We start from the raw sequence: 14,563 nt of genomic DNA on the forward strand, positions 1-14,563 counted from the left end.
GCCTAAAGGGACTGTGGGAAATGTGGTTCAAATAATCTGTGCACACATGCATTCTTTTTCTCCTTCCAAACTTAAAAATTCCAAAATATTTTCATCATCATTTCTTGAATGAAAGGCGACTTCATCATGATCCTGCAGTTGAGTGTTTAAATCTTTCCAAGGATATAATTGTGACCCAATCCTGAGAATAATTGCCAGCCATTTCAGAGGACTGGTGCTTGTTCAAAAATCTAGCAGGAAACTATAGGAAGTTGGGGGGAAAGGGTCTTATTCAGAAGGCTGGAATAGATCTATTGTCCCTATGGAAGATGTCCTGACTCTTTATCTATTTATGGAAAGCTTATTTTTAAACCTTTGCAATCATCTGTAGCCAGAATGTCTAGAAAAAGCCTGGTGAATGACACAGAACTGCTGTCATCCAGCTCATTCTGGAGCTTTGGGACCACAGAACATTAAATGGAAAGATACAGGAAATATGTGGTCAGGTTTGCTTTTTTCCAGCTAATCAATATTGGCTTGGGTGTGTGTGTGTTAAGGTCAAACTTCAATTGTCCTAGTTTTGAAGTGTGAACACTGAGCTGTCAGGTTAATAAATCATGACTGATGTTTTCTCAACAATATTTACTGCAAGCTTTTCAAATGTTGTGTTGCTCTGTCAGGGGCTTAGAGTGGTCTTCAGTCTTGCTTTGGTAATTCAGCTCAGATCTTAGGACTTGAAAGTGGATCAACAGACCATCTGTCTCTAATCGGGTACCCTTTGAATGTGGTTGGGCTGCAGTTTCCTCAATTGTGGATGTTGCAATCCAATTGTATAATGCACACTGCAGAACTGTGTCCACATTGGCACCCCAGATTGGACCCATCACATTTGCTCCAACTTCATTCTCTCATTTCTTTGGTTAAGAACTGTACAATTATTCCTTTTTCTCTGATCATAATCCATATGGCTGAAAGCCCAAGATACATTGAAATGGTTGGCCTTTTATACTAAAGTAGGAAGAGGAGGCACCTTTTCCCTCAGAACACCTTCCAGATGGAAACTATTGCAGGGAAGTACAGATTATGATTTACATATGCAGAAGGTTCCCAGATTCAGTCACTGGCAGCTGCAATTCAATGTCTCAAAGAGCAGATGATACAAAAAAAATAGACCGTCTTGCTCAAGATGGACCGGTTTCCTGGTCTGATGTAAGGGAGCTTTATATCTTTGTAATATAGCAGGATACATGTCAGTGTTCCAGTGCAGGCAATGGAACAGCCAATGCACATTTATCCTAATTTCCCTAAATTCTGTATGCCAAATAGAACCACAATGCACAAATAAGAGCAGGGAGGGAGGGAGATCTTATCCAGCAATCAATGATGAAGAGAACCAAGAGGAAGAAGCTATGATGTCATCAAGATCTGCTGGAACAAATACAGTTGTACTTGCCACATCCTGTGCTTCTGTCTCAAAGGATTGAAATTCCCTGCATGAAAAATGCATCAGGAGGCAGGGAAAGTGCCATTTCTGGAGCAAAGGATGGCAACTCCCACCTATCTCAGCAGTTGTTTTGTGTTGTTTGCCTAATTTAGTTGCTGATCACACATACAATGCAGGAGGAGGGTATTATGCATGCTTGCATTGTAGACATTCCAACTATAGAAATTTGCTAAAGAATAAATAACAGAAGTGGAAAGGAGCTTGGAGGACTTCTAGCCCAAACCCCTGCTCAGACAGGAGATCCTATACCATTTCAGACAAATGGTTGTCCAGTCTCTTCTTAAAAACCTCCAATGATGGACCACCCACAACTTATGGAGGGAAGTCTTTCCACTGATTAATTGTTCTGTCTATTTCTTCTTAGATCTAGGTTGCTTGTCTCCTTGATTAGTTTCCATCCATTTCTTCAGTGCTTTGGAGAATAGGCTGACTCCCTCTTCTTTGTGGCAGGTCCTTACATACAGGAACACTGCTATCATGTTGCCCCTAGTCTTTCTTTTCATTAAACCAGTCCCCAAAATGTACCCCTGTAACCCTTTTAACAATACGTAAAGCAACTATTGCTGCTTGTATCCTTCCTTGTGGACTGATTAACATTTTAGATGTGAGATGGCAATAGGTGAGAGCATCTCCTTTGCATACAAAAGTGCCAAATCTAACACCCAGGACCTCCAGGCATGGTTGGGAAATACAAGCTGAAAATGGATTCTGAAAGGTGCAGTTACTATCAAAGAAATGAGGTGGGTGAAACAATAATTTGAGAACTGCATTTTTCGGACTATAAGACGCACTTTCCCCCCCCAAAAAAAAGTGGGTGGAAATGACTGTGCGCCTTACATAGCAAATGTTGCCGAAGCCCCACCCACCCACCGATTCCCACCCTTTGGCCTTTTTCAGCCTCCTTGCGTCATGTTTTTGGCCTCCGCATGCCCCATTTTAGACCCATTCCAAGCTGCAGGGATCTCCACAGCACATCGCCGCCTTCACAAGTCACCTTTTTGGCCTTCACACACCCCTTTTTGGCCTCCGTGCATTATGTTTTCATCCGGTTCCAGGTGGTGGGGAGCGGGGGTGGCGATCCCTGCTGCTTCGAATGGGCCAAAAACATGATGCAAAGAGGCCAAAAATTCGGCATGCGAAGGCTGAAAATGCGACGCACAGAGGACAAAAACACGATGCGCGGAGGCAGCAATTGGCGGCGATGTGCTATGGTGATCCCGGCAGCCTGGAACGCGTCTAAAACAGCATGCAGAGGTCAAAAATGCAATGTGCGGAGACTAAAAATATGATGCACAGAGGCGGAGGTGGGCTGTGACGATCCCCACAGCCTGGAACAGCTAATTGGTGGTATTCCGGGAGGCCGATCCAACCGCCAATCAGCTGCTCATGCTGAATCAGGCTGCAATAACTTGCTGAAACTGACCAGGCTGTTTGTTGCGTGCTTCAAGGACGCTAGCCAGATGAATACCGATGGATGCTGGTAGGCAGAGGCAGATTTTTTTTTTTTCCTCCCCAAAAACTAATGTGCATCTTATACTCTGGAGCATCTTATACTCCCAAAAATGTGGTATTTCTCAAACTCAGTTCCATAGGCTAGGTATAGCACTCATCCCTTTGGTACTATACACTTAGCGTTCCTCAAAATCTTACTACAGGTACTCCTCAATTTATGACCACAATTGAGCCCAAAATTTATATTGCTAAGTGAGATATTTGTTAAATGAGTTTTACCCCATTTTACAACCTTTCTTGCCACAGCTATTAACTGAATCACTGCAGTTGTTCAGTTAATAGCACAATTTTTAAGTGAATCTGCTTTCCCCATTGACTTTGTTTGTCAGAAAGTCATAAAAGGGGATCACATGGTCCCAGGACACTGCAAAGGTCATAAAAATGAATCAGTTGTCTGAATTTTGATCACATGACAATGGAATGCTGCAACAGTCATAAGTGTGAAAAAAGTGTGAAAAAGTCACTTTTTTCAGTGATGCTGTAACTTTGAACAGCCATTAAATTAACTGTGGTAAATCGAGGATTACCTGTCCTCAAGTTAATTGGCAATCTCCCATCTCTACCTCAAAAATAACTCTGGTTATTTTATCACTCTATCCCCAACATGTTTACTGCTAAAACATGCCATTTACTTTCCCAAAAGAGCTATTCTTTTCAAAGTTGCAGAATGCAACTTTTGGTCTGCGCTCTCTCTCTTTAATTTCCTTCAGCAATCCTGCCACCTCACAGAGCAATAGATTAATCTCTTGTCTTCTAGAACAGCCATGGCAACAGCATCAGTGTTTGTCTCTTATCCTGCCCCTGGCTCCAATTTAGTGTAGCTTGGACACAAAGAAACCTCTGTCCACACCAAACAGAATGATTATTCAGAGTCAATTTTCTGCTTCCTGCGGCTTAGACCAGCTGGTTTGCCTTCCTCAGCAGCAAATGACATTTGACCCCAGCATAATGTTAACTAAGCGGTGACCCAAACCTTCAAGCAGCAGAATACATGCCGGGTTCACTGTTAACGCATTTGGAACCTTTAACTGCTCTGTGGCAGCTGACTTGGGCAGCGCAAGACTGAAGAAAAGCCAAATTCTTGATGACTCATCTCTAGCCATAGTTATTGGGACAGCAGCAGTGGTGAAATCTGAACCGGTTTACTACCGGTTTGCTGGCTGTGCATGCGCAGTGCGCACTATGCACCAAATGCGAGGTGCTTGCACGCAGTGCATGCCAAAAGGAGGCCTGCGGTCAGTAGAACAGTGCACGGGTGGTGGTGGTGATGAGCTGCTGTGTGCAATCTTTTTTTTTACTTTTAAATACATTGCTTTTGAAAGTAAAACAAAAAAACCTCTGATGATCGTGCGGCTCAGCCGGGCATGGGCGGGGGTGGCAGGGATTTTTGCTACTGGTTCTCCGAACCACCCACCGCCATCACTACCGGATCAGGGAATCTGGTCTGAACCGGGAACATTTCACCCCTGGACAGCAGGGTTAATCCATGCGCCAGGTGCTATCAGCTATCAAGAGGTGAACATCAACCATTTTATTTTTTTAACTTAATGGAACTATTCCAGCCATTATTTATGGCAGGGGTGTCAAACTGAAGGCCTGCAGGCAGGATGCAACACACACAGGCCACGCCCACCCTAGCTCTGTGAAGGAAAAAACATCACAAAATGTCACATGATGGCAACGTGATACAGCAAGTTTGACACCTGTGATCTATGGAGATTTTCTGTCATGGTTATCCCAAAGGTGCTTTTTCAAAAGGCAATTGGACTTCAGTTCCGAACTGAAGGAGCTTCTTGGATGAGAAGTGAAATGTCTTTAAGGAAAAACAAAGAAAGTCCAATTGCCTTTTGAAAAAAAAGCAACTTTGGTAAGTGCAATTGTAGCAATTGATCTCCATTTGGAGGTTCATTGATTGGTTTGTTTGATGGCATTTATTTATTTATTTATTTTGTCGCATTTCTATGCCGCCCAACTCCCAAGACACTCTTTATGGCACTTCTGGGCTGCCCCCCACCCAGTAAACCCTGAGCAATGAGATTCACAGGTTACAGGTAGCCCTTGATTTATGGCCAGTTCCTTAATGACCTTTGAAGTTTCAATTGATCTACTTGGGGTGGGAGGGTACTTAGAACTTGGATTAAAAGTTCTGATGGTCACCACCATTTCCTGCAATCACTTTGGGCACCTGACAACCAGGTCATCTATGGAGCATCCTGCAGTCACATGACGTTTTTGGATGGCATTTATTTCTGATTTTCTGCAAAACTAGCCCATGGCAAATTATGAGTTTGCTTAACGACTGGTATTTGTTTAACCATCACTGCAAAAAAAGGTTGTAAAATTGGGTTGGTCACATGACTGACTCACTTTATGACCATCAAAAATTACAACTACAGTGAGCAAGCTCCATTATGGTCATAACTCAAGGCAATAGTACTATAGATGTATATACTTCTTCTTAGAGCTCTGATATTTCATGGTTTATTAGCCATATAAATGAATGCAAATACTATTGCAACCTTATTAATAAACATGGAACTCTTTGACTTTTAAGGTTCTGCAGGTTGCTACAAATAGCAGATGAGCATGGTGCAGGTATAAGTAAACATACTTGTTTTGCTTCAGCCACTTCCTGTTTTGTTTTGTTAGTTTGCCTTCCCACCACAAACCACAGGGAGAAATATAGTGGAACTAGGAGCAGACCTGGTGTAGTCTTTGCAATCATGATCAAGTGCATTTATAATATCAGGGTAGCCCTTGGCTTATGATCACAATTGAGTCCAACATTTCTGTTGTTAAGCAAGACATTTGTTAAGTGAGTTCTGCCCCATTTTACTACCTTTTTTTGCCACAGTTGTTAAATGGTTAAATTAGCAACATGATTGTGAAGCAAATCTGGCTTCCCCATTGACTTCACTTGTCAGAAGGTCACAAAAGGGGATCATATGAAGCTGGAACACTGCAACCCTCATAAATACATGCCAATTGCCAAACATCTGAATTTTGATCACATGACCACAGGGATGCTGCAATGGTTGTAAGTGTGAAAAATTGTCATAAGTCACTTCTTTCAATGCCATTGAAACTGCAAAGGGTCACTAAACAAATGGTTGTAAGATAAGACTACCTACTCTTGTGATCTATAAGTTCCTTTGTTTCTCATTTGCTTAACATGATTTATCCTTTTGAGTCTGTTTTATGACTCAGTCTGCCTTAGAAATTATCCAAGAAGTTTAAGGGAGAATCTAATATCTAATTTTCCCCCATCCTTCAAGTTAGAGACTTCTATCTATCCTTGAAGGAAAGAAAGAATCCCACAACTTTCACTTTCTATTGTATATTTAACCATTATATTTGCAATATTGTAGTCTGAAACATTTTCTCCAGCGTTTTTTATAAAATCCATTATGATTCCTTTATAATTTACCTATAAACTTGATTTTATTAGTGAGGAATTACTCTGAGAATTGGGATTAAATAAGGTAAAATGCCTATGGAATAATAATAAAAGTCAAAATAAACCAGGGACAGTCTTTCCCATGCTGAGTGTGTACTATTACTAAACTGATCAACAGAGTTTCCTTTTTTTAAAAAAAATACACAAATGTTTAAACATATCTTTAAAGACACAATGGATCGTAATGTTGTCATTCTAGGAAAACTATAATCCATTCAGCAATATTTGCCATCAGGGGACGATAGCTATTGAAGGCAGGGTTGGACTGGATATATATTTTAGTGTTTTTCCATGACAGATGGCAAAATTGTCAGTTACTGGAACAAAAACTTCTTGCCAGGATTAGAAAAATTTAACTCTAGCTAAAAATGCTGGTACCTCCTAACATATAAAGCAAAGTTTTCAAAGGCAAAAAACCCCCAAATCTAAATATGGCAAGTTCTAAAGAAGCTCATCTTTAACAGCATGACAACGACAACAAAAGATTTTGTAATCCTGAGTTCAAAAAACAAGAATTATCCTCATACATCAGTTGAATTGGAGATGTTCATTGATGATTACTAAAAATATTCCATTTTTTTCCTGCAGCAAACTTCGGCATCAAGCACAAAGTGAAAGATTTGGATACAAAGAGGTAAGTGAGCATTTTGAGTCATTTTCCTTTTTTTCCTTTCAAGAGAAAGGCTTTGTTTACAAGTGGGTAAAGAAAGGAGCCTAAATGTCACCTTCTTGACACATTGTAAGAGTTCCGTCTGTAATTTTGACATTCAAAAACCACTGCAAATTTGTCTTTAAAAACATTTGGATATTCTGATCTTCCTCCTACAGCTGGTGGGATTTGTTTATTTGCTTGTTTATTTATATTCTGTCTTTATTGTTTTTATAAATAACTCAAGGTGGCAGACACCCACAATATTCCTCCCTTCTTCTCTTTTCCCCACAATAAGCGCTCCATGGCATTGGACCTGGGTACCTTCGAGACCGTCTTCTGCCACCAGTAGCCTCCCACTGGCCAGTCCGCTCCCACAGAGAGGGTCTCCTCAGGGTGCCATCGGCCAAACTATGTCGGCTGGCGACACCCAGGGGGAGGGCCTTCTCTGTGGGAGCCCCTGCCCTTTGGAATGAACTCCCCCCAGAAATTCACAAAATCTCTGATCTTCGTGTATTTCGCTGTGCCCTCAAAATGTTGTTCCACCAGGCTGGGCTATCAATATAATGATTTTAATTGGTTTTAAATTGGGTTTTTAAATTCGGGGTTTTATATTAGGCCTACTATTTAATAATTTTAATCAATTTTAAATACTGTTTGTCTTTGTGTTTTTAATTAGGCTGTACACCGCCCTGAGTCCTTCGGGAGAAGGGCGGTATAGAAATAAAATTAATAAATAATAAATAAATAAATAATAAATAACCCTGTGGGGTAAATTGGACTGAAAAAGAGTGGCCCAAATTCACCCAGCTGTCTTTCTTCTCTAAGGCAGGACTAAAACCCAGTCACCTAGTGATGGGCCCAAAATCACGCAGCTGGCTTTCACACCTGAGACAGGACTAGAACTGAGCCTGGCATAGATGGTTTCATGCTCATCCTATGACTTTCTGAAACATGCCCACCTAGGCTTTGCCCTAGACCATGCCAACTATATACCCATCAACACAAAGCCATCTATGCCGGCAAGATGTTATGGGGTTGCATATATACAGAAGTATCCTGCCCAGGCCCTTGCAAGACACATCAAAGCACATGAACTCTGGTGGAATAAATCAATAAACTCTACTTGAGTAAACCAAGTTTCTAAGAGCTCCTGATTGTAACTGCATCAGTGCTAACATATTAATCTGAAGCACTAAGCCCTGCCATTCAGTTGCCCTCTAATCTATCATATGCTGGAAACTCTGAAGTTTTTGTTGACCACCTGTTACAGAAAAGGTATCTGATTCACTAGAGCATGTTTACATTTAGAAACTGAGGCTACGTAGTCAGGATCTCTTCCCCCCCTCCCCCCCAATCTGCTGCTTTCCAGACAGAGTAGGATTACAACTCCTGGAATTACCAAACTGATATTGACTATGCAGAAATGATTAAATACCATTTAAAACTTTAAAATACCCCAAAAATTATTTTGCTAGATGGGAAAAAGAAATCTTATGCATCCTTTTTGGGGAGTGGGGAATTATCCTGCAACCAGCTATGCTGCAAAACAGCATTAATAATAAATTTCAAATAATGTGAGGAAATGACCAAAATGATGCTCTATGCATGAGGGAGGACAGGAAGGCTTGAGAAGTGAGAAACTCTACTGCTGTAAATAATGCAAATATAAAGAACTAGCTGAATAGCTGTGCTCCGCTAAGAAACTATGTGATCAGGCTTGATAAATGGACACTTAGAGTTTGAAAATTAATGAGTAGTTACAATCGGCCTCTCCTCTCCCCTTCTCTCCCTTAGGCTAGCCCCACAGAAGCCTCTCCTCTCTATCCCCTTCTCTCCCTCAGGCTGGCACCATAGATCGTCTGGCAGTTAGGAACTCTCTTCCAAAACTGAGAAGTGTTCCTTGCAACCCTGACATCCTCTCCACTCTCCTTCTCTCCCTCAGGCTGGCCCCATAGATCCTTCTTATCCACTTCTCTCCCTCAAGTTGGCCCCATAGATCCTCCCCTATCCCCTTCTATCCCTCAGGTTGGCCCCATTGATCCTCTCCACTCCCCTTCTCTCCCTCAGGCTGGCCCCATAGATCCTCTCCTCTCGCCTTCTCTCCCTCAGGCTGGCCCCATACATCCTCTTCTCTCCCCTTCTCTCCCTCAGGCTGGCCTCTTAAATCCTCTTATAGTTAGGAACTGTCTTCCAAAACTGAGGGGTGTTCCTTGGAACCCTGACATCCTCTCCACTCCCCTTCTCTCCCTCAGGCTGGCCCCATAGATCCTCTCCTCTTGCCTTCTTTCCCTCAGGCTGGCCCCATAGATCCTCTCCTCTCGCCTTCTTTCCCTCAGGCTGGCCCCATAGATCCTCTCCTATCCCTTTTTCTCCCTCAGACTGGCCCCATTGATCCTCTCCACTCCCCTTCTCTCCCTCAGACTGGCCCCATAGATCCTCTCCTCTCGCCTTCTCTCCCTCAGGCTGGCCCCATACATCCTCTTCTCTCCCCTTCTCTCCCTCAGGCTGGCCTCTTAAATCCTCTTGTAGTTAGGAACTGTCTCCAAAACTGAGGGGTATTCCTTGGAACCCTGACATCCTCTCCACTCCCCTTCTCTCCCTCAGACTGGCCCCATAGATCCTCTCTTCTCCCCATCTCTCCCTCAGGCTGGCCCCATAGATCCTCTCCTATCCAGAATCCGGAAGCGGCGCAGCGTGACTGGCTGGGAAAATGCCGGGCTCCGACAAGCTTGGCGAAATCCAGCCAGATGAACCGGCACCGGGGGGGTCTTCGGACCGAAACTGTCCTGTAGGGACAGTGAAGAAGGAGAGGCAGCTCTGTGGCTAAAGAGGGACAGGCAAGTCCCTTGGATAGCCCGAGAAACTCTTCGATCTGGTGACAGGGGTGGCAATCAGGTTGAATCGCCATGAAGCTGGAGCCTCTGGAGCAAGCGATGTGCAGGAGGGAAGATTTGGACAGAGTGTTGGTGCTGGGTGAGTGATTGGCCACTCATAGACAATAAAAAGAACTTCACATATTTAAACTATTAAAATTACCCCGGCGTGGAAATAGCGCCTAAATAGTGACGGGGGGAGATGGTGGATGGAGAGAGAAAATGGGAATGACAAGCACGCCATAGAAGAATCCCGACCAAAGAATTAAAAGTAATTGATAAATGGAAATGTAAATTTGGAACTTGGATCTAATTTGGATTGAATTACAAACTGATTGGTTGTATATAACTGTGAAAGAAGAACTGGAAAACTGGCCTTTTCTCTTTTTTGACTTGGTAAAAACAGATGTGGATTACAAATAAAATGGCGATTTGTTAATTAGCTGAGTGGAACGGTGGATTATAGGGAGACATCTGTAGGAGAAAGAAGAGCATGACATCGAATTGCCTGTTTTGAGAAAATCTTTGAAAAAGCGAGGAAAAAAAAATTCTTGAACTTTTAAAATGATAACTGGCGAGAACTAAGGATGATATGTTTTCCTACAAGAGGATACACTTTGATGATTAAAAAAGAAGGACCTTAATGTGACTTAAAACTGGAATAATATTAACCCGGAAAGAATAAAATGGAGCAGGAATTTAACGAACTGATAAAAACGATGTGTTTAGAAATAAAGGAAATGATTATTAATTTGCATGGAAAATCAAAATTCGAGGATGTAAAGACTAAGGTAGAATGCACTGAAGATGAAAAGGAAATGACTAATGAGAAACAAGAAAGAGAGATGGATAACAAAGAAGACAAAGACAAAGAGATTGACTATGGAAAATTAAACAATTGTAATATTAAGTATGGACAAAAAGAAAAGAAACAAAAAAGGAAAAGAGGGTGGAATAGAAAAATATAAAAAATTTAAATGATTACACTGGGATTTACAGTGAAAATATAAGAAAGAGGGAAAAGAGATGGAGAATAACAGGAAATAAAGGACAAAATAAAAGATTTTATGATTTTAAAATACAAAATAAGTATACTGGGATTAACAATAAAAAGACACATAAAAGGAAAGAGAAAGGAGAAACAATGGAAAATATAGGGCAGAATAGGAGTGCAGAATTCTAAAATACAAAAGAAAGGAAGAAGAAGGAAAAAGAAAAGGCAAACAAAGAAAAGAGGGTGGAGGAGAAGAAAAAAATATTAAAAACATAAATGATTACACTGGGATTTACAGTGGAAATATAAGAAAGAGGGAAAAGGTATGGAAAACAATGGGAAATAAAGGGCAAAGGTTTCATGATTTTAAAACACAAAATAAGTACATTGGAATTAACAATGAAAAGATACGGAAAAGGAAAGGAAAAGCAGAAACTATGGGAAATATAGGGCAGAAAAGGAGAAAGACAGAAAGAAATGAAAATATATTCAGAACTGTAAAATTTAATAGATGAGTTTAACGTCAGAAAAAAAGATAAAACAGTGATATTAAGTGATTTTAAAATAAGGGGAGTATAGAGCTGTAAGAAATAAAGGGAATAAGACTTATACTCTATATTTTAAGTTTTAAATATGTTCTACTGAAAACTGGAGAAACTGCAATAAATATCATATGCTTAATAATATTGGAGGTCTATAGAATGATAGGTTTTAATAATATGAATAAACTTGTGGAGGGAAATGCAATAACTGGAATATTTCAAACTATATATCTGAAACATAATCAAAAAGAGAAAAAAAGGCAAATTAAGAATATTTTAAGAACTAATTGGATTGGGTAAAATGAGAAAGGATTAAGATGCACTTTATAAATACTGAATATATTTGAATAAGTGGAAATATATTGTTAAGATATTTTGAGAAATATATTCAATAATTGAAATTGAATGTAAAACTGAATGAAATTGAAATGATAAAAATGATTTAAATGTTATACTTGCAAGAAGCAAAGCCGAAAAAGTACATGGGTAAAAGTAAAAAAGACAAACGATTAGAAGATTGTTTGAGTAAGGGAAGGAAAAAAGGGAACAAGATGAAATATACTGTTAATAATTAAAAGGACAAGGGATCGGGGCTGCCTGGACTCCACAGTGGAAAATATTAAATTGAAAATGAATACAGCAATAGAGAGAGATGAAGGAGAAGAAGAGAGGTGGAAGGGAGGAAGAAGGAGAGAGGGATGGAAGAGTAGGGAGGAAGGAAGGGAAGGAAAATTAGAGTAGGAGAGAAGGTAAAACGGGGGAAGGGAGGAGGAGAAGGAGAAGGGAAGGGGAAGTAGAGAAGGGAAAAGAAAGTAGGAAGGGTTAGGGAAGAAGGAGAGGGAAGATTTGAGAAGATAGATTGCTGTACAATAAAAAAGATGAAGTGGAAGAAAGGCAACGCCAAACAAACAAATATAAATATACAGTATTAAGATAAAGAATGAACTGTTTAAGAATAAAAGAGAATAAATATGCAGTAAAGTTAGAATTCAGGGACAAATGAAGATGGTGTTTATGTATGCAAGTATAGAAATATTGAGATATGTTTTTAAAAAAAAGAAAAGGGGGAAACAATTTTGGCAAGAATTGTAATTAAGTAAAATGTATTTGAATTTGATTAATTGTAATAGATAAGAAATGGCCAACACTCTGTTCAAAAAAACCCAAAAAACCGTGGGTGAATGTGGGAGAGGAGATAAAACCATAGAATCCTCCCCCCTTCTCTCCCTCCGGCTGGCCCCAGAGAAATGTCTCCTATACTATCGCCTTCTTTCCCTCAGGCTTTCTAGCCCCTTCTCTCCATGAGGCTTGCCCCACCGAAGCCTGTCCTATGCTATCTCATCCTCTCCCGAGTTATTTTCAAGTTGGGAGGGGGAGTGGAACGTCTAACTAATTAGCATCAGAGCGTGTTATAATAATATAGGAAATACTAATGCTCTGATGGTCATTTCGAAAAATCCTTTCTTCGTGAGCACCTAGAAGCCAAGAGGAACATATGTGGCAAATTTCAAGTTTGTAGGCATTACGGTTCTGGAGATTTCGTGATTAATGCGTGAGTGGTTTTTGCTTTTATATATATAGATTGTAATGTATAGGCTGGGCCGGATCTCCCCAACTCAGAAAGTCTCTCCGTGGTTGTACTGTGGTTTCTGCATCAACCAATATTGTTGCTGTTTAGTAACTGTTGCTGTTTGTCTTTGCAATGTTCAATGGGATTGGCTGCTTTGGTCATTCAGCAGCAGTGCTCTGATACTAATCTACTGCCTTCCTTCCAGGTGGTTTTGAAAGGTGATGCCAGAAAGCTAAACTTACATGGGGTGAGTAAACCCACCAATGAGTCAAAAGAGTTGATTTCTCAGCAAAAATGATACTAAGACATCCTTTCATGTATTTATAGTTTGAATATGTATAGATATGATTATGCAAATATATGTCTGCAGAAGAGAGGTTTGTTGTAGGTTAGCCTGGGATTCTGTCCTGGCCTTTCAATATTTTTATAAATGTGATTAGGAGAGAGAAGGGATGTTTAGAAAATCTGCAGCTAACCCAAAGTTGGGGATGAATGTTAACATCTCATAAAACAGGTTCAAAATGATTTTAATAAAGTTTAATTTTGAGTCCTTTCCAGCAAAATTTACTTCAATGATGAGAAATGTATGATGCCACACTTAAATAGGAAAAAATGAAATGTGCAGGTACAAAACAGATGGTACCTGGCTCAACATAACCCCATTTATAGCTGTTTGCAATATGCAGGGTGAAATGAAAAGCATTTTACAAACGTGCTGAAAACTAGCACATACTTCTAGGTTTTTTTGGGGGGGGGGATGTACCATAGCAAACAATGGGTTCACGTAATGACCATGGAATTCCACTGCCCCATTCACTTAACAAATACTACAAAAACATAATGGTAGTAACATTTTACTACTGTTATAATTTACAACCATAATGTGCAGGTTCCATTTGGTCAAAATTCTAGGACTATCTATGCAGTGAGATCTATATATGGAGGACTTTCCTGACTGTTAAGCAGCACCTGGAGTCATGGGTATTCCATCACTCTGAATTTGAAACAATAGTTGGACAGACATTTGTTGGGGATAGTCTGAAAATTCATGATCTGGACAGAGAGTTGGACTAGAAGACCTTCAAAAGTGCTTCCAATGGTATGATTCTATCATTCCATTTAATGATCAGCTAACAAAACAAAATCCACTGCAGAAAACAAAAGAGGAAAAAGCCCAATATGACAACATAGTTGAATGGAGAATTGTATATACTGTATTTTTTGCAATATAAGATGTTCTGACCATAAGATGCACCTAGCTTTTGGGGAGAAAACAAGAAAAAAAATCTGCCTCTGCCTCCCACCAATTTGCTTCTTTACAGCAAATAGCCTGGTCAGCTTCAGCACAGCCTAATTTAGCACAAGCAGCTAAGTGGTGGTTGGATCGGCCTCCCAGAATACTGCCGATCAGCTGTTCCAGGCTGTGTGGATTGCCACTAGCCATTGCTGCTATCACCGCCATCACCGCCACCTATTACCA

The 14,563-nt window shown here is 40.5% G+C and overlaps 1 protein-coding gene across 8 annotated transcripts in view; it reads left to right on the forward strand.

Moving 5' to 3' along the window:
* RNF122 (ring finger protein 122) overlaps positions 1–14,563 on the forward strand; it is a 43,483-nt gene that overhangs the window by 22,660 nt on the left and 6,260 nt on the right. For all 8 annotated transcript variants that reach the window (XM_034436896.3, XM_034436898.3, XM_034436897.3 and 5 more), the window contains 2 exons: positions 7,041–7,086; positions 13,289–13,330. In XM_034436896.3, coding sequence (XP_034292787.1) covers positions 7,041–7,086; positions 13,289–13,330 — 88 coding nt within the window. The remainder of the gene's footprint in view (positions 1–7,040; positions 7,087–13,288; positions 13,331–14,563) is intronic.

This window comes from Pantherophis guttatus, chromosome 9 (assembly GCF_059756535.1).
Source record: "Pantherophis guttatus breed Tessera chromosome 9, ASM5975653v1, whole genome shotgun sequence".
NCBI classification, from domain to species: Eukaryota; Metazoa; Chordata; class Lepidosauria; order Squamata; family Colubridae; genus Pantherophis; species Pantherophis guttatus.